This window comes from Oryza glaberrima, chromosome 4 (genome assembly GCF_000147395.1).
Source record: "Oryza glaberrima chromosome 4, OglaRS2, whole genome shotgun sequence".
Taxonomy (NCBI): Eukaryota; Viridiplantae; Streptophyta; class Magnoliopsida; order Poales; family Poaceae; genus Oryza; species Oryza glaberrima.
The window spans coordinates 22,788,125-22,807,710 of record NC_068329.1 but is presented as its reverse complement, the minus strand read 5'-3'; the positions used below and the strand labels follow the sequence as shown (position 1 = coordinate 22,807,710).

At 43.3% G+C, this 19,586-nt stretch overlaps 2 protein-coding genes across 2 annotated transcripts; one reads left to right on the top strand and one right to left on the bottom strand.

Moving 5' to 3' along the window:
• The first annotated feature begins 3,249 nt into the window (after positions 1 to 3,249).
• LOC127769624 (adenosine kinase 2-like) lies at positions 3,250 to 7,338 on the top strand. The gene is made up of 13 exons (XM_052295224.1): positions 3,250 to 3,458; positions 4,003 to 4,056; positions 4,186 to 4,232; positions 4,336 to 4,367; positions 4,477 to 4,578; positions 4,685 to 4,752; positions 4,942 to 5,018; positions 5,150 to 5,247; positions 5,320 to 5,390; positions 5,569 to 5,635; positions 5,713 to 5,835; positions 6,585 to 6,645; positions 6,815 to 7,338. Exons 1-13 carry the CDS (start codon positions 3,367 to 3,369, stop codon positions 6,955 to 6,957), a joined length of 1,035 nt encoding a protein of 344 aa, XP_052151184.1. The 5' UTR covers positions 3,250 to 3,366; the 3' UTR covers positions 6,958 to 7,338.
• A 588-nt stretch (positions 7,339 to 7,926) lies between these two features.
• On the bottom strand, positions 7,927 to 8,630 carry LOC127772152 (auxin-induced protein X10A-like). Its single transcript, XM_052298140.1, has one exon. It carries the CDS (start codon positions 8,628 to 8,630, stop codon positions 8,235 to 8,237), a length of 396 nt encoding a protein of 131 aa, XP_052154100.1. The 3' UTR covers positions 7,927 to 8,234.
• Between the last annotated feature and the right edge of the window lie 10,956 nt (positions 8,631 to 19,586).

Genomic DNA, 19,586 nt, shown 5'->3' with positions numbered 1-19,586 from the left:
CCCTTATGGTATGCTCCAATTATATCCACCCGGCTAGCTAGCTCAAGTACTACTTGCCTAGTTGGCACAATGTCATTCCTGAATGGCTTGATCTTCTTCTAGTTTAACTGTTGGAGAAGTTGAAAAATGTTCACCTTCCGTTAGGATATGCTCAAAGGCTCAAAGTCATGTCTTGGTCGAATAGGAGGTACGGCTCTAGGCCCTACTATAAGAACCGTCGTATAAACAAAAGCTTTCTATGTTATACTCATGCTTTGCAACAGGATTATGAAAAACATGGACGTAAGTTTTTATGGGGTTCAATTTTATCTTCCAGTTTTTTCTAGAGGGTTGATTTTCTCGTGGAAATAATTCTTTTAGGTGGGTGGTTTTTAGGCAGTGTGATTTTTTTACGTGGTGGGAAGGTACAATGACGGTGGAGGGGAAGTGGTAAGGTAGGGTGGATAGGGTTCTGTCCACGTTCACAGTGCTAGATTATGTCTAATCTGGCATAGGGTTCAAAATCTCATTTCGCTATTTGTATCGAGGGTTAGTGATATGACCAATTTTGGTCCCAAATTATTTGAATTTTTAAATAAATTCACAAAAAGATGAAAAAAATAGTTGGGTGAAATAATTTCTAGGGTGGGGGTGGGGTTCCGATAGAACAAGAACTATTCTAATACTATGTTGCTATATTTTGAAACGGGGAAGTAGCTGATAGTTGGAACTATTTTGAAAATTACCGTAGTAACATACTCCTATAGTTTCTTCATCGCACCAATGCGTCATAGCTCATTTGATAATCCAGATGAAAGTCAAATACTTGATACATCTATTGTTTAGTCATGAACCATGTGACTGCATTTATAATAATACTCTTAGGACCAAAGAACCTTGTGTTTCTTTGGTTGGAAGAAATGGACAGACAATTATTATTCGTCCTACGTGCCAAATTGAGAAAAAGAAATGAGCTGCCTGAACATGCATGTACGGCAATATATTACTCCCTCGTTCCCTAAATATTTAACGCCGTTGACTTTTTAAAATATGTTTGACTATTCGTCTTATTCAAAAACTTTTGTGAAATATGTAAAATTATATGTATGCATAAAAGTATATTTAACAATGAATCAAATGATAGAAAAAGAATTAGTAATTACTTAAATTTTTTTAAATAAGATGAACAGTCAAACATATTTAAAAAAATTAACGGTGTCAAATATTTAGGGATGGAGAGAGTATTTGCTTAGCTAAATGGTACCTGCAGATACTCTGCTAGCATCCTATGAGCAGACAGATACTCTGCTCAGGACCATGAATCCATCGCCATGAACATGAGTACATGAGCACACCGAATATTCCCCCAATTCACGACAAAACTGAACCCCGACAAAAAACTCGATCAGTCGAGGCATCAACATGGCGACCGTCCAGCACTCCAGCCTCGCAGGTTAGGTACAGCGTACGTGTGAGATTCTGCTCTCACTTCGTCAAACAATGCAAGACGAGCTAGCGAGATCGTAGCACGATCCATCCTTCGATCTCCTGTCCATGTTCAGCCTCGCGTGCAGCTTTGCATGAGCACTTGAGCGATCGGAGCGAGACTGCCACAGATATGGATGTAGGGTGGTGGTGGACTGGTGGTTGCCGCAAACCATGATGCACCATGTTAATTGCTAAGCTAGGAGTAGATTGGTGCGTGTCTGCTGCTGCTACACCGTGCATGTGGTGCCGTTAGCAGTCAGCCTGTCCATGCATGCAGCGGATCCCGTGATGTCGCCGCAAGCCCCATATCGTGGTTAGTTTCTGTCGAGAATGGAAGTCAAATCTCGCATAGATGCTTAGCGCTTTCAAAGGGAACCGCGGCTTAATTTCTCATCCGTCTGAAACTCTGAATTTCGTTTCGTGTAATGATCAGAGATCTGTTGGGCTCTCTGCATCTCTGTACAGTTGGACGTGCAAACTGGAGCGACAAACGGGATGATTAAAATGCACATTGCAGCAATGCAGCTGGCAAATCATGGTTCAGGATAAATCGATAAAGGCAGATCGAGATGCTGAGATGAATCAGGAGGCGATGCTTCCTGAGCATCCTAAACAAGTAGAAAAGCACGTTGCTGTCATCTACCAAACAAAGCTATTTAAGTTTGCCCCCCTTGACAGTCCAGGGACGGTCGGTCAAGAATTAGATAGTGATGCTTCCGTCCTGCAGAGAAAGGGTTTGGTGAGGAAAGCATCCGTTTGACCTCAGGTTCGGAGGTAGATGGATGTACATATCCTTACCTGTGAACGTTGGTTCCAACTACCACTCCACGTCTCCACTAGTGCAGAGTATAGTGCTATTGTTCAACCGAACTGCCCTTTTTCTAACATGAAAGAGGGACTGCTCAACTGAACTAATACCACCAACGACTGAGCTAGACTGTGTGTGATTGACACCAACATATACTCGATTCCAATAATCCAATTCTCAAGGTTCATACAAACACAGTTGGTCACCGGTTACCACTCCGTCGTCGTTAATCGGGGTTACTACTTAAGTTAATATACTGGCGTGTAATTCTTTTGCGCGTTCACAAAAATACTCGATCTATGATGAGAAGGGCGAAAACCACATATATATTTGTAAACAATTTGAACACTACCTTCTGTTTGATTTTGCTATATATGTATCGATAAATTTTCTCAAAAAAAGATCGTCAAATTTATGTACAACATAATTATAACTTGCACTTATGTTACTAAATTGCAACTTTCACGTACAATTTCAATCAGTTAGATTTTTCCTCAAGATTCGAATAATCATGGAAAGAAAAATAACAACACGCACATGGGGTGAGAGGATTCGGTTCTACGACCTCCATTTCACGAAAATAACATATTATCACTGGTTTTTTAAAAATTACATACACGATACAATATAATTTATACTGTGATTATAATATATTTACAACTAATAAATTTTTAGGAGAAAGTATATGGATAGATAATATAAAATTTATGGATAGATAGTCTCAACTCTTTTTAATTAACTGACCAAACTGATAATAAAACCGATAACCAAACAATTACCCATTTTAAAGTTGGATTAATTGCGTGTGCCAGATTGATTGGAGCCGGAAACGCTGTGGGCCTGCTCGAGCGAGATGCCCGGCACGTGGTGGGCTGAGGTGTTGGGCCGTAGGCACGTGGGCTTCCGTGATAGGCAGGCCGATGCTTCCGTGGCAGCTGCAAAAGATGGATCCCTCGCGAAGTCGATCTGACCTCCTCACTTCCTCAGCCTCCTTCCCTAACTGTTCCACGCAGAAGCAAAGCAACGCCGGTAATCTCTCTCCGCCGCCGCCGCCGCCGCAGCCGCGCCGTTCGCCGGGGATCTAGGGAAGGATGGAGAGCGGAAGCTACGAGGGCGTCCTCCTGGGCATGGGAAACCCCCTCCTCGACATCTCCGCCGTCGTTGACGAGGCCTTCCTCGCCAAGTATGAACCACCCCAACACCCCTCTTCGTGTGCTGTAATGATCTCTCGATTAAAACCTATGGTCTCTGTAGTCTGTATGACTGTACTCTTCTGCCAATTTTTGGTGAAGTAACTGTTATACTCATGCGAGTTTGACAAGTAGAGCCTTTCTCACTGTGAAGAACAGTATGTGTGAGTTTGAGCATGCGGCTGAGTGGACATGGCCCTGTAAACTTGTGCTAAATTAAACATTGAGGACCGGAAAATTCCAGTATTTCAATTGTTCATCCAGTAACTATACCCTTTATATTCATTGGCAAATTTATACATGATGTGTATTCTCGAACAGCTCAGTCCCTGGAAAATGATGATATTTTTCCACTTGGGGCCTTTGGGGGTTTGGATGGGAGGAGGGGGTGATATATGTTCCACGATGACATGTTGCTTCAGTATAGATTCATTAATGGCCTGGAACATGCTCTCTCGTTTGCTTGCGCTGAGTGATAAAAAAAGTAGTTCGCATGATCTAACTGAATGTTTATCTCTGCGCCTTTGAACTCAATAGATATGATATCAAGCCAGGGAATGCAATTCTAGCAGAGGAGAAGCATTTGCCTATGTAAGTTTCTTTCTTCCCCTGAAACCTTGCAACACTGGATATTTTTTTCCAAAATCCTAACATTAACATGCCAAATAGGATGTGCCTTAGTGATTGCTGAATATTGTGGATTTGTGTGTTATGTGCCAGGCACAATGAATTGGCTAGCAAGGTCAATGTTGAATACATCGCTGGAGGTAATATTACCACACCATATACATTAACCTACGACTTCAATGTGACGAATTATTGTTTCATGGTTTATATTTTATTTGAATTTATTGTGTTCGATTCTTTCAGGATCCACTCAAAATTCTATTAGGGTTGCTCAGGTAAGTTCAAAAAATACTGAGTGCTAGCATTGTGTTCTTTATGTTCCCAGAAGTTACTACTAGATCACAGCACTCTTGATTTTATTATTATTATTATTATTTATTGCAGTGGATGCTCCAGATTCCTGGTGCAACAAGTTACATGGGTTGCATTGGGAAGGACAAGTTCGGTGAGGAGATGAAGAAAGACGCACAGGCCGCTGGTGTTAATGCAAGTTATACGTTCCTCTTTATGATTTAAATTTCTTCCATTTTTATGCCTCTTCACTCAGTTGCACCACTGCACATACCGCCTTGACCTTACCATCTTTAAACAGGCCCATTATTATGAGGATGATAATGCTCCTACTGGCACATGTGCTGTCTGCATTGTTGGTGGTGAAAGGTATACTGAGTAAAGCGATATCTAATAGAATCACCTGATAAGTTATTTCGTTTTATCTATTAGTACATTTACTGCTGATATCGTGGCACTTAAATCTCCTAAAGTTGCTGCTCTGATCCTGCCAAAAAGGAACAATTAAATGATTTAGCAGATAAAGATATATAAATGACTTCCTTCTGTCTGTATCAGGTCACTTGTTGCAAACTTGTCTGCAGCGAACTGCTACAGGTCTGAACATCTGAAGAGGCCAGAGAACTGGGCACTTGGTAATAAAAATGAGTCTTGAACTGTTTATTTTGTCAGTCCATCATTGTGTTAGCACTGTCCACTACTTACTGTGCAGTTTATGAGTTTCGTTTGATTGCTTTTCTCACAATAGTAAGGTCATTGATTGCAGTTGAGAAGGCAAAATATATTTACATTGCTGGCTTTTTCCTCACGGTATCCCCAGATTCCATTCAACTTGTTGCTGAGCATGCTGCTGCAACTAACAAGGTAAAATGCTAATTACTAAAAGGAGAATATTTTCTAGCATTGTTAGAGTATAAATGATTAAACTATTTGCAGGTGTTTATGATGAACCTTTCTGCTCCCTTTATATGTGAATTCTTCCGTGATGCCCAAGAGAAGGCTCTTCCGTGAGTACTGGGTTCCACTATATGCTTATTATAAATAACTTTGACATAGAACATTCAACATTGCATTAACAACTGCAGCACATTATTTTTCTAAACCCATGCACTTCATCCATGTTAGAATTTTTCCAATACAGTGCTATGTAAAACATGATTAAAATTCTTTTGATCACCAAACTAGGTATGCTGACTATATTTTCGGAAATGAAACTGAAGCAAGGACCTTTGCTAAAGTTCGTGGTTGGGAGGTAATAGTCACTTATCACCTATTATTCTGTTGTGTGAGTAAAGTATTTATAAATTGTCCATTAAAAAAAAATTGTAGACTGAGAATACTGAGGAGATTGCTTTGAAGATTTCGCAATTGCCTAAGGCTTCAGGGGCACACAAGAGGATTACTGTCATTACTCAAGGTTGTGACCCAGTAGTTGTGGCTGATGATGGAAAGGTAAATATTCCTTTTTTTTCCCCAACAGTACTGTAAACAGATGCCTATCTTTATAAGGAATGTATTCTATGCACATAAGCCTTCACGTGTACATCAACTAATAAATATCATAAAAAAATTCTAGAAAAAATTGTACATGTTCTTTCAATAGTATTACATCTATGTATAAAGTCTCATCTTCAAATTCATCATACATAGAGAGCAACAAAAAGACAAATTTCTGACAGACTTATAGTCTGAAAATTGTTAAGACTATTTTTTGTTATGCCTAAAATATAATGAATTTGAGGTTAATATATTACACATAGGTGTAATACTATTGAAAGTATATATGCACACTTTTTTTTTTAATTTTAGGTGATGTTTTTTAGTTAGTGTGCACGCGAAGCTTTTGTGCAAAGGATATGTTCCCGTCTTTATAAGATATTATGTGATATGCTTTACAGAACATAACATAAGTTCAAACCTGTTCTATTGTATTTGTTTGCCTTTTCTTGGTTAATGAAAGTACTGTAGCTAGTTTTTTTTTTCTTGAAGTTAGAATCCGTAACTGTTGATCTTCTCTGAAGTAGCATTCTTGTAGAGCCAACATTTGTTTCACTTATGGTGTTGTTACAATCTTAGCAACATCTCAAGTGTGTTTGTCATTATTAGTGACATGATATTTGTTGGAGTATACCCAATCTGCAGAAGCCTCGCCTTTTATAATTGTTTATCGGATAACCTTAAATATTTTCTTTTTGCTGCAGGTCAAAACATTCCCTGTTATCCTTTTGCCCAAGGAGAAGCTTGTTGACACCAATGGTGCAGGTAGTCAGTTTAGAAAATTATGATGTAGAAACATCTATATGTCTTGCTTTCACTGGATGCTCTTTGTTGGCTTAAACATTACATATACATCGTTGCTTTAAATGACATAACTGTCAGTAAACATAAATGATTTTTTTTCGTTTATCTAAATTTATGGATTGTTTTGCAGGCGATGCCTTTGTTGGAGGTTTTCTCTCTCAATTGGTTCAGGAGAAGAGCATCGACGAATGTGTCAGAGCTGCTTGTTATGCTGCAAACGTTATCATCCAACGCTCAGGCTGCACTTACCCTGAGAAGCCTGACTTCAACTAGAGCCATATTTCAGCATATTGAGAAAGGAATAACTATAGACGACGAGTGGTTTTTGACATTTCCACCACTACTCAAGGCACATTTCTAGTGCACCCTAGGCATGTTTGGATAGATGAGTATAGTGCCTTATCTCTTTGGCATGGCAGGAAAGTGAACTAAAAATTCTACCGATATGAAAGGATCATGCCCTATCTCAGTCAATGCAGAGCAAGACCTTGGATGTAAAGGCCGATTTAATCCATTATCTAAAAAAAATACAAATCGGGACCCTTCAGCGGCAATTCCACCGTGGCATCTCTCTCTGCATTTACAAATCAAGTTGCTGTGTCTGAATGCATTATAAGTTACCTCCAAAAGGGTCGTATTGTAGCATCATACTACCTCCGGTTCATATTATAAATCGTTTGATTTTTTTTTCTAGTAAAATTTCTTTAAGTTTGATTAACTTTACAGAAAAATATAGTATTATTTTCAACATAAAATAAACATATTATTAAAATATATTCAAAGTTAGATTTAATGAAACTAATTGTGGTCCAATATGATGGCGCCAATGACATTGGCACCGTCCCTTTAGCCCTCCCCGTGGAAGCTTCACTTATATGAAGGGGATGACACTAATTTCATTGGCGTCGAGAATCTATTTGTAAAAGAATTCGGACCTATTTATTATATAAAAAGGATCTATTTGTTATAAAAAAGATATATTTGTAATAAAAATATTTATAAATAAATCCGTTGAGGGACCTATTTATAAATATTTTTATTACAAATAAGTCCTTTTAAAAAATTTCAAATAGGTCTTGGCGTTGTCCCCCCTTCACATTAGTGACTTAGCTTTCACTGGAAGGCTATGGGGATGGCGTAAATGTAATTGGCACCGTTATGTTGAATCACTTATAAAATAAGTTTTCGAAAAGGATAAAAAGGTGAAAAATCCAGTTGGGTCCAACCAATTGCTAGTTCCAACAGGGAAAGGAGTACTGCATCTTCTTCACTCGAGCAAATCTTTACATGCATGCTAATCACACTTTAAGCGAAAAAAAAAAATGCCGGGAGTACCATTCATGGTCCATCTCCATCCTTGAAGAATCCAAATATCCAATACAACAATGGAACCAAAACAAACTGCCAACATTCTAACAAAGCCTAAATGCCCCTGTACACGTGAGAATTCACGCGAATTAATTAATTCTTCCGTTTCCTTGGAGCAACGAGTCCGAAACATCCAATCCTAGGCATGAACAAACGACATGCATCAGCAGGCAGCTAGCTAGCTATCTGCAAAACGAGATCAGCCTCCAGTGCTCCTGCTTGGAGTCGACATGGCAGAGGACGCCGAGGAAGATGTCCTCGTCGCAGGGTATGCACAGCCTCGCGTCGGCGCCGGCGCCGGCGGCGAACTGGTACTCCTCCCTGGCGCGGTCGAGCAGCTCGCGGAACAGCGGGTGGTCGAGGGACGACACCCTGACGACGTAGCGGCGCAGCTCCTCGCCGACGTACACCACCGTGTGGCCCCGGGGCACGTCGCTCGGGATGGCGCCCTCGCCGTCACCGTCGAGAGGAGCCCACTCGCCGGCCGCCGGGGCCGCGGCGGCGGCGGCGGCGCCGAGCTTCTTCCACGAGTGGAGAAAGGCCCTGAGGAATCTCCTCTTTGATCCCCCTCCCTTCATGCTGCTCGAAGAAGCCACGAGAGAATGTGTACGACTACTGTATATGGCAATGTGGTTGCTAATGGAGTAATGGCTATATATACAACAGCAGGGCCTGTATGTTGATCTCGTTGAACTCTTGTGGATTGGCCAATACTCATTTGCGGCTGTCTATGTGTGTAGGTTAGGGTGAGCTGGAAAGTGTGAAATCTTGGTCATGCAGACACATCGATCCGTTTTCTGAAGATAAACTGTGCTTGACACCCACCCAACGGAACACACAGATTTGGTGATTAATTAGCAACAGTTTCTTCTTGCACTAATTCCTTGTGAGGCTGATACTTCAAGTCGGCGATGGCGTGACGGCGATCAAGTTGCACGGGTTTATGGTCAGTGCATGCCAGTACAAGGCCGTGCCGGTGAGCCGGTGCGTGGTACGTACTGGACGGCAAAGGAGTACGGGCTTCTGTGTGCTTTATCGGCTGGGAAAGGAGTACGGGCAAAGGATTCATGCAAGTACAGGAGAAGATTCTCGGCGGCCTCTTCAATTCTCCTTCTCTTTCTATCCAATAATGGAGAGAATAACTAACTCCCCCTCGAAGTTGTCAAAGGAGTTAGTAGAAGAAGATCCTTGCACTCATTGCCTTTTTAAGAAGAAGGGGAGGAAGGATAAGGGTGATGTGCGAGGACAGGAGAAGAGAGGTGAGGCATGGGTCGCGGCCTCATTGGACGGGGTGACGATGGCATTCATTACGTTGAAAGGAAGCTCTGGAACGAACCGAACGGTGCTCCTCCTCGCTCTCTGGAGCAGTGGAGCCAGCCACCGACGGCCGATCGCGCGGTCGTCAGCTTCTGCTTGGGCGGCTGCACCGGCGAGGCGGCGGCAGAACGGTCGTCCTAAACCTTCTCCCGTCAGATGTAGAGGGACCCAGATGCTCGATCGTCATCTGGCTCGGCGTAAAGGAGAATCCACAGCCCGTTTGATCCTGGCTGATGGCCTTGTTCGGCCTGCTAGTCGGTCCAGTTGCGTGGAGCCCATTTAAGTCTCCGTCCGGTGTGGAGCCGAGAGCCCGGGCCCGCCTGGTCTTTGCATATACTACTAGGAAAAAGTACACCGGAGGTCCCTCAGCTTGTCATCGAGTTACAAAATCGTCCTCCAACCACAAAACCAGATATCTGTCATCTCTTTACTAATCGAAACCGGACACAGTAGATCCTTAAGTGGTATTGACCCTGATTTATCCTACGTGGCGCTGAGTCAAACGTGGGACCCACGTGGGCCCCACATGTCGGGATGGCACGTCATCCTCTCCCTTTCTCCTCTCTCTCTCTCCTCTCTCTCTCCTCTTCTCTGGGCAACCGGCCGGCGGCTGGGGAGGAGGCCCGGCCGGGGCGAGGCGGGAGAGGAGGAGGGTGGCGCCGCGACGGCGGCCGCAGTGGGGAAAGCTTCCGCCGGCGACGCCATCGCCGGACGCGTCGAGGCGGTCCGTGGACAGCCGCACCGTGCCGGAACTCACCACGCTGCCGCCGATACGTGAGCGGTCGCTCCCGTATATACCACTGATACGAATCCGCGTGCTCCGCTCGCCGGAGTCCACGGGGAGATCGGAGCCTGCAAAGCAAGCAACCGCCGCCGGCGACGACGACGACGTTGACGGCGACGAGGAGACGATGAGCTACCAGAAAGTGCCGCCTCCTCAGGATGGCTACCCTCCTCCAGGCAATTCCCCCTTCCCTCCTCCCTCGGATCCATCCCTCATCGTGTTCGTCTCGTCTGGTTGCTCGCCGGACCGGGAAGATCAGACCGCGGCGGCGGCGGCGGCAGGGTCTTTCTTGATCTCAACCTGTTCAGGATCCCCATTCTGTTCTGGGTTGATTTGGATGCGTGTCCGAAATCTGAATCTGTGACGGCGCAGCATCGGCTGTCGCCGAATTCCTGCACGATGATCTGATCGATTCTTAGGGTCGTTCTTCCGTGATTTTTCTGATCGATTCTTGGGTTGTTTGTTTCTGTGGATGAGCTGCTGTCCCCGCTGTTGCTCCTGCTGTTGTCCCCGATGAGCTGCTGTCCTCAGCTGATGCTCCAATTGAATTTTCTCCTTCAAATTCAGCAAGGGATTTAGATCCATCTCAAATATCAACACTGTATTGCCAAAGCTTCCTATTGGACAATAGTGAAAACGGAGAGCTCATTGAGATGTACCCTGACAGATGTGGAAGTTCGGAACAATCTCCAGATGTACCAGAAGCTTTAACTTGTCTAATGGCCAGCAGTGATGAGATTCAGTACCGGGCTGCTCCTGCTCGCGATGTGGAAGCTCGGAACAATCTCCCCGCTGCTGCTCCTGCTCGCGATGTAGTACCGGGCGGCGGGCGGCGGGCGGGTCTCTCGTCGCTACTCATGGCGCCTCTGGTAGGGGAGCACAGCGGCGGCGGCGGCTGGTACGACCAGAGGCGGGACGGCTCCTCGCCGTGGAGCGTCGCGTTGGCTAGGTGGTGAGGTGCAGCTGCTCACCGTCGACCATCGCCTGGAGGAGAATACCGAGGAGTGGGAGCGGGTTACCGCCAGCGGTGGGGAGATCGGCCGGCTCAATCTATTCGGCGGCTAGGAGGTACCTATTCGGCCACCGCGGCCGCCGTCGTCGCGGCGCGGCCCTCCCCCACTCCCGCCTCGCCCTGGCGGCCTCCTCCCAGCCGCCGGCCGACTTGCCTAGAGGAGAGCTGAAGAGAAGAGTGTGAAAGAGAGAGAAGAGGAAGGGAGAGAGATGACGTGGCATCCTGACATGTGGGTCCCACGTAGGTCCCACGCTGACTAAGATGCCACGTGGGACAAAACGGGTCAATACCACCGAAGGACCTACTATGACCGGTTTTGATCAGTTAAGGGACACCAGATATCTGGTTTTGCGGTTGTGGGACGATTTTGTAACTCGATGACAAGTTGAGGAACCTTCGGTGCACTTTTTCCTATACTACTACCAGTTAAGGAATAAGTTCATTTTCACTCCCTTAACTACTGACCGAATCTGATTCATACTCCTGAACCGCAATATCGGATATTTCGACCCCTCAACTATTAAAACCGGCGCAATTTGATTCCCTTAGCGGTTTTGGAAGGCGGTTTCGCTAACGTGGCATCTACGTGTCCACGTGAAGTTGACGTGGGGTTGATGTCACTGCTCCGAGGTTGATGTCGCCGCCGGCTGCAACGTCGAGGCCGAGATCGGCCACATCGAGGCAGAGAACCTGTACCTCTCCTCCCGGCTCCACCACCGCGCCATCACCCCGTTACTACCGCCGCTGGGGAGGAGCCCACCACTGGGTTCGCCGTAACCGCCGCCGATAAGGTTGGAGGAGGCGCCGGCCACTGCCGCTTCGGAGGAGCCCGCCGCTGGGGAAGAACGCCACCGCCGATGGGGTTGGAGGAAGCGCTAGCTGCCGATGTTCCGGCCCGCCACCACCGGCGATGAGGTTGGAGGAGGTGTCAGCTACTGCCGCTCCGGAGGAGCCCGTCACTAGAGAAGAACACCGCCGCCGATGGGGTTGGAGGAAGCGTTGGCCGCCGATGCTCCAACCCGCCGCTAGGGAGGAGGCGCCGGCCGCCGCCGCTCCGGGCCACCGTTGGGGTTCGCCGCCACCGCCGCCGATGAGGTTGAAGGAGGCCCCAACCGCTGCCGCTCCGGAGGAGCCCGCCGCTAGGGAAGAACGCCGCCGCCGATGGGGTTGGAGGAAGCGTTGGCCGCCGATGCTCCGGCCTTCCGCTAGGGAGGAGCCCACCGCCACTGGGAAGGAGGCGCCGGCCGCCGCCGCTCCGGTCCTCATCCGCCGCCGCCACTGCCGAACTGGCCACCATAAATGGGGAGAGAAAGAGAGATAAGGGAGAGAGAAGGGAGGAAGAAAGAAAGAGGATAGACATGTGGTCCCACATGTCAGTGGGTCCCCACGTTATTTTTGTGTGAATGACAGATGGGTCTCGCATATATTTTTTTATTCTAGTACACATAAGCGCCACGTCAGTAAAATCGCCTTCCAAAACTGCTAAGGGAGTCAAATTGTGCCGGTTTTATAGTTGAGGGGTCGAAATATCTGGTATTATGGTCCGGGGATACGAATCAAATTCGGGCACTAGTTAAGGGAGTCAAAGTGAACTTATTCCACCAGTTAACCAGCCGGAATAAGTTCACTTTAGGGCCCTCTATTTGTCGGTCAGTCCGATTTTCATCCCTTGACCGCAAAACCGGGTACGACCCGTCCCCCAACTTATGAAGATTGGGCAAACGAGGTCCCTCAGCAATATAGAGGGCACTTTTGGCCACCGTGACGCCTACGTGGCTTTTTTGACTAGGTCTTCGTCCCACGTGGCATTGATGTGGCGCTTACGTGACAATTCTATCCCTCCATACTGCCGAGGGACCTTGTTTACGCGGTTTTTGTAAGTTAGGGGACGGGTCTTACTTGGTTTTGCGGTCAAGCTGGGATGAAAAATCGGACTAACCGACAAATAGAGGGACCTAAAGTGAACTTATTCCTAACCAGTCTGACTGAGTGCACGTGCACCCAGGAATTTAAGGTGTTCGGCTGTTCGCTGCCAGCAAGCAACAGATGCAGGAAAACCGGTTCGTGCCCCTCGGCTGGAGATAGCGACCAGAAGGGGGTTCATCTTACGTTACGGACTCCCTCGGTTTAAAAATAAATTAATTTTGATAGAGATATAACACTAATACCATTAATCTCTAGACAGTTTTATCTAAATATGTTGTATTAAATTATTTCATATTCTTGGTTTATTTTAGGATGAAGAAATCAACATATACACCTTTCACAATTGACTTGGTCGTTATAGTAAGTAATTCCAAATTATATTCCAACTGTGTCATTTTCAACTGCACCGAAGCATGCATTCTACTCCCTACGGATTAATAATACTTATCGTTTTTTAAAAGGTGAGGTCAAACTTTGATTATGAATCATTTTCAAAATATTTGTCAGATATGGTGACTACATGTATTGATTAGTCTTAAAAAAATATTTTAATAAAATCATATATTTGTTAACACTTTTATATATATTATAATAAAAAAATAATGGTTAAAATTGTTTTTTAAGACCACGCCCTTATATAAAACGATAAGTATTATTAATTTGAAAGGAGTGACTCGTGTTTTTAAGAGCATTCCAAATTACATCATAGGTTTGATAATTACTCCTAATTGATGACGAGGGAATTTGAAATCGAACAAGTGGTGACCGCGAGAGGAGAAGAATGATTACACATCTAGGTCGTCTACACGTGGGCGGAAAATCTACTGGAGAACAGATCAATATCAATAGGAAGGGTGTGTTTGGCAAATGGGATATAAGGGCACTCCCAACCCTCCACCTAGGATGATATCTATGGCATTAACTACATTGTCATGTAGGATTTTTAGCTTATGTAGTTATGTGACACTATATTAATTAAGAGAGAGAGTGAAGAGAGGAAGAAACTAGGGGCCTATTTGGCACAGCTCCAGCTCCAGCTCCATCTCTCCTGGAGCTGGAGTTCAGCCAAACAGTTTCAGCTCCATCTAAAACAGGAGCGCAGCTGAGTGGAGCTCTCTCACAAAATGAACTAGAAAGGTGGAGCTGGGTTTAGGCAGCTCTACAATTCCACTCCAGACCCAACTCCTAGAGCTAAATTTAGGAGTTGGAGCTCTACCAAACAGGCCCTAGGTCTCATGCAAGACACAGCTTCAACACGAAAACCTACGCACTAGACACTATCAAGTTTTGCATTGGGAGAGAATAATGTCTTCATAATAGATGAAGAATAAATATGATTGGTAGATAAGAGAGATGATGTATTTATTAATGGCCCACTTTAAGAAACCATGGGTTGTAGAGTGTAGTTTCTATTGTGATGTCTTATTGACATGACAACATAGACACTGCTTATGGACATTATGGGTTGGGACTGCCCTGAGAGGTGGAATTGAAAAAGGAAAATGAAAGAATGGCTAGTATTAAATGAGGTGTGAAGAATGGATGGCTATGATGCAAGCCCTTTGGAGGATGGGATTTTATTTTCCAATCCCATTTACCAAACAAGCCATGAGTTCTAGGGTCGCTAACCAAATGTCAAATCTAAAACTTAATAACTCACGTGGGTTATGCATATATATTCCTACTTGTGTACAGCCATGCCATCCAGCCAGCGTCGATGACCTGCTTAATTATCACATATCCTCTCCATCTTAAAATAAGTTAATTTTTATGGCTAAAAAATTATCCTAAAATTTATCTTTAAGGTTCTTTAATTAGGACACTGAATAAGATCGATATCGTTTGTCTTGATAGGATCATATTATCTACTTCAGTATCATAGGATATTATGACACGTATCGGAATACTGACAATCTTATATAGCACAATTAGATTTAAAAATGTATAGTATTTCTTTTTTAAAAAAAAGAATCAACACGAGATTGTGCTATTTCATTATATATAATGGAAGGAAAATACAAACTCTGGGGGTAAGAACAAAAAAACTATACAGAGCGATAAGGATATCGGGAGGAGCTTCTGAAGCTTTTTCACTCCTGCCAGTGCCCAAGTTCTGTGTATAGTACTTCTATAACTGAAGAACATATATCATTGATAATGCAATTGATAAATAAGTACTACTTCTAAAATATAGAGTATATGCTCAGTGGCTCCCAACCGCATGCGCCTCCTACCAACTTTTGACCCCGGCGCCTTAATTTGTGTTGTTTGTGCGGACTAGGGATGGCAACGGGGCTGCACCCGTCGGGTTTTGCCATCCCGTCCCCGCCCTCGCAGCAACATAATTTTCCTGGCTTCATCCCCATCCCCGCACACGGGGGAGGGTTTTACCCCGTCCCCACCCCCGTACGGGTACGGGGCACCCGTCGGGTGCCAATACCCGATAATTTGGGGAGCAGCAGCTAGCAAGCATGGAGTCCAATTTGGGGTAGGAAAAGGAAAATCAACCGGAGAAAACAACAGATTTTAAAAAGATTTAAGATACACATGCACAGATCTATTTGATTCATTCCCAGTAGAGAGCTATAGATGCATAGTCCAAAGAAATACAAGGAAATGAAGAAGGCAAGCTAGCAGGAGGCTGTTGCGCCATGGAGCTTTTTCTTTGTCACACAGGACAAGCAAGACTAGCAGGTGTGCGGTAGAGCCGACCTCGCTACTGCAGTGCTGTGGGGGTGGGCTGCTTGGAGCCTAGGAGCCTTGGATGCGGCAACGGCGGCGCTGGCGCAACGCTTGTGCTCTGCTTCAAGCCTTGGATGCAGTGACGGTGGCGCGACACTTCCACCGCTTGGAGGCGTGGCGCTGGTTCTATTTCGAGGACGGCGACGTCGTGGATTTGTCGGTGCAGCACGGAGGGGACGAGAAGGCGGCGCCGGGAACCGGAGGACCGTGTGTGTTTTATTTATTAAAACGTCAATTTTATTATTTTTTTTGTTAGTACGCTTTTTAAAAATATTAAATGGTAAGTTTTATTTTTTTAATAAATAAATAGATAATTTAAAACCGTCTCGTTCTATATAGGTGCATCCATTAAGCTGAGCTGGACTGCTCAAAAGAACACACTCTAAACTGTTAGATATAATTCCCCAATAAAATAATAAAATATGTTATGTAACAGATCGCTCTAACAGTTAATCCATCCTCTAAATTATGCTTTTCTGTTGCAAAAGTTGATGTTAATTAGTAGGGGAGGGGGGGGGGGAGGGGGCTGGGGTCACGTCTCCTCCCCCTGTCCCATCTATATCAGTTTCAATCCTACGGAGTAATTAATAAAGTCATGACCAGTTCATCAATGGCCCTTTGAGCTGACTTCTCCACCCGAGAAGTAGGGTTCATTCCAATTTTGACACTTGGATTCAGTAATAAGGGCACCCGCAATTGTTATCTATAAGCTCTCTATAAGATATCCATATCAGCATATTTTTCTACTTGGAAGAGATTAAATGAAAAGAGAGAGTGAAGCTATCTAATAACTTGGATATAGTCTATAGAGAAAAACGAGGCAATGGATGAGAGAGCTATAGATACCCATATAGACATACTATTGAGGTGGTTTACTATTAATCTAATCTATTACTGAGATGTACATGTTTTATAAAAAGCACCTTACTTTACCATTGCGGGTGCTCTAAGTATTCTATTCACATCATAGTTGTTGATGATGTGGACACCTTAAGGACGATGTTGAGGTTTTATTTTTTCTATCGATTGCATGGTAGACGTACGCACATCACTACCCATTTCATTTTGTGCAAAGTAGACGTTACTCTAATAGACATCACTTCTAATAACCTTAAGGAAATTTGACTATATGTCACCCTTTGGACGTGTGATTTAGGATTTGCCACTCCCTAGAAGTTAATTCATTTTTCTACCACTATTTAGAGATGGGCTTGTTCTAAGAACTGTCACTCTAGAGCTAAATAATCATAAGATAAATGTTTTGTATTTTTTAATTATAGTGGCTAAGACTAAAGGAAGAGTCCACATGGTTATAATTTACTAGCTACCTCTGTCACAAAATATAGCAATTTTTGATATAATCTATTTGAAGACGCAGTTATACATATTCATAGATAGAAATGCTTATATTTTAGTACATATAGAGTACCAACTATTAGTTTTGAATTTCAAGCTGAAATTAATTACTAAGCCCATGTTATTTTCTGTTTCTAAATTTTTATTTTCACGATTCTCAATCTTCCAAATGATGTGTTTTCCTGAAAATAATTTCTCCATAAAATTTTGTTGGAGTACTCTTTGAAAGCAAGTCTTCAACTTTACAATAGTTTTCAATTATATATCTTCAAATAACTATAAAAATATAAGATAATTCATGAATGCATCAAATTTAATTATCTCAAAGGGGCCTAAGTTCAGAGCTCAAGATGAGTACAACGTGATACTCCCTATGTTTCATATTATAAGTCGTTTGACCTTTTTCTAGTCAAATTGTTTTAAGCTTGATCAAGTTTATAGAAAAATATAGTAGATTTTTTAACGCAAAACAAACATATTGTCAAAATATATTCAATGCTAAATTTAATGAAACTACTTTAATATTTGAAATGTTGCTAAACTTTCTATAAACTTAGTCAAACTTAACAAATTTATAATATGAAATGGATAGAGTATTTATTAAAAAGTTAAACGACTTATAATATGAACCAGAAGGAACATTTATTAGTACATTTGTGTTATAAAAGTGTTTGATATAGCCTGGTTATGCCTATGGTGGAGCATACCTAATGTGATTTAGGTGGTCTAGAGTTAGTGGGTCGAGCTGCACACTCTAACAAGTTGGAAAAGAAAAACAAAACTCAAGTGTTCGTGGTATCTCCAGCTGTATGATGTTTTATTTAACACAAACTCTTGATACATTTTATGATCATGATTAATTGATAATCCAATCCATCTAATCAATGATCAGGACTTTCTGCATTAAGTGAACGTTATCCCTGATTGTCTAGTTAATTAGTATAAGTAGAGATACATAACAACTTCTTAAATGTGAAACATGCACCTCATATATCGGTGTGCCCCTCCTTAACCTACACTAAAAAAGACACTCTAAATTAAAATAAATTCTAATTACACTAAATTCATATTAAAATCAAACTTCTTATGTGCCTATAAGGAAATTGCTATGCATACAACTCAACCATCCAACCCACGTATGATCGAATTCGATCAAAGGCTGCAGCCTCTACAGTGTATATGAACGTACTCTTATTTGATCGATTTATGGTTATATATCTCTACAGTTGTACATGAGTTGTAAAGCTGGATCGTACGTGTAGCAGTACTCTGTGTATAATTGTTATGCTCCGGCGAAAAAGAATATGCACTTACGACCACACCTCTGCCCAAATTTCATAATATTACTCTATTTACGTTACGTCGCTGACTTGGTGAGTGATTCAAAATTCCAACCTGCACGTTTACGCGGTAATATATGGTGACGCATTCAGCTTGCATATCCAACGGATTGTGATTGGAGTGAATTTTCCGCGGCGACCAAAGCAAAGTAGACGACCGATCAGGTCCAGGCGTCCAGGAAAGGATAGTTATGACATTGTTCGGGGTCGCTGATATGCTACAGTTTCCAACTACTTGCACGTTGCACCTCTGCTTGTAGAGCTCTTCGTCCATTCTCAAACCACGATCTCACTTGTATGTACTGAGAACAACTCATCATTTATTAATTTTAATTTTGAACAACTCGTTATTTATTAATTTAAATTTTTAAAAATTAGCAAATCACATAAAACTAATTACTCCCTCCGTCTTAAAATGTAACAATTTTTTGCTATGAATCTGGACACCTCATAGCCAAAAATTGTTATATTTTGGGGTGTCCAGATTCATAGCCAAAAAATATTACATTTTAGGACGGAGGTAGTAAGACTGTAGAGTTGCATCAAAATTTTAGGGTTGATCTACACAATCTCGAAGAAAAAAGGAAAGTACTTGCGTCAGGGAAAGAAAAATGATGCTCGACGACTTAGACCTTAAAGCCAACCCACCAATCTCGGTGGACCTTGTTGGTCACTTAGTCGTCTTATGAACTGCGGTGCGGGACATCCAACTAAACGAGCATCCTGATCAAATTATCTGGAAGTTCAAAAGCCAAGGCCAATACTCAGCATCGTTGGCTTACCAGGCATAGTGCCTTGGGGGCACCAAACACGATTTTCAACTCGCTCATTCGAAAAGTTTGGGCGCCGGGAAATGCAAATTTCATGCATGGCTAGTCATCCGAAATAGGGTTTGGACCTCCGACCGGCTCATGATTAGAGGATGGAAAAATAACGAGCTTTGCCCCCTATGCCGTAGAGAAGGCGAAACAACTCTACATTTTATTGTCAGTTACAGATACACAAAAAGAATATGGAGTATGGTAGCTGCCTGGGTGGCTTACCAACAGCTTGACCC

Coding starts and splice junctions, on each gene's coding strand:
- LOC127772152 (XM_052298140.1), bottom strand. CDS start 8,630: ATGAAGGGAGGGGGATCAAAGAGGAGATTCCTCAGGGCCTTTCTCCAC.
- LOC127769624 (XM_052295224.1), top strand. CDS start 3,367: ATGGAGAGCGGAAGCTACGAGGGCGTCCTCCTGGGCATGGGAAACCCC. Junction 3,459..4,002: donor GACGAGGCCTTCCTCGCCAA/GTATGAACCACC, acceptor TGAACTCAATAG/ATATGATATCAAGCCAGGGA. Junction 4,057..4,185: donor GAGGAGAAGCATTTGCCTAT/GTAAGTTTCTTT, acceptor GTTATGTGCCAG/GCACAATGAATTGGCTAGCA.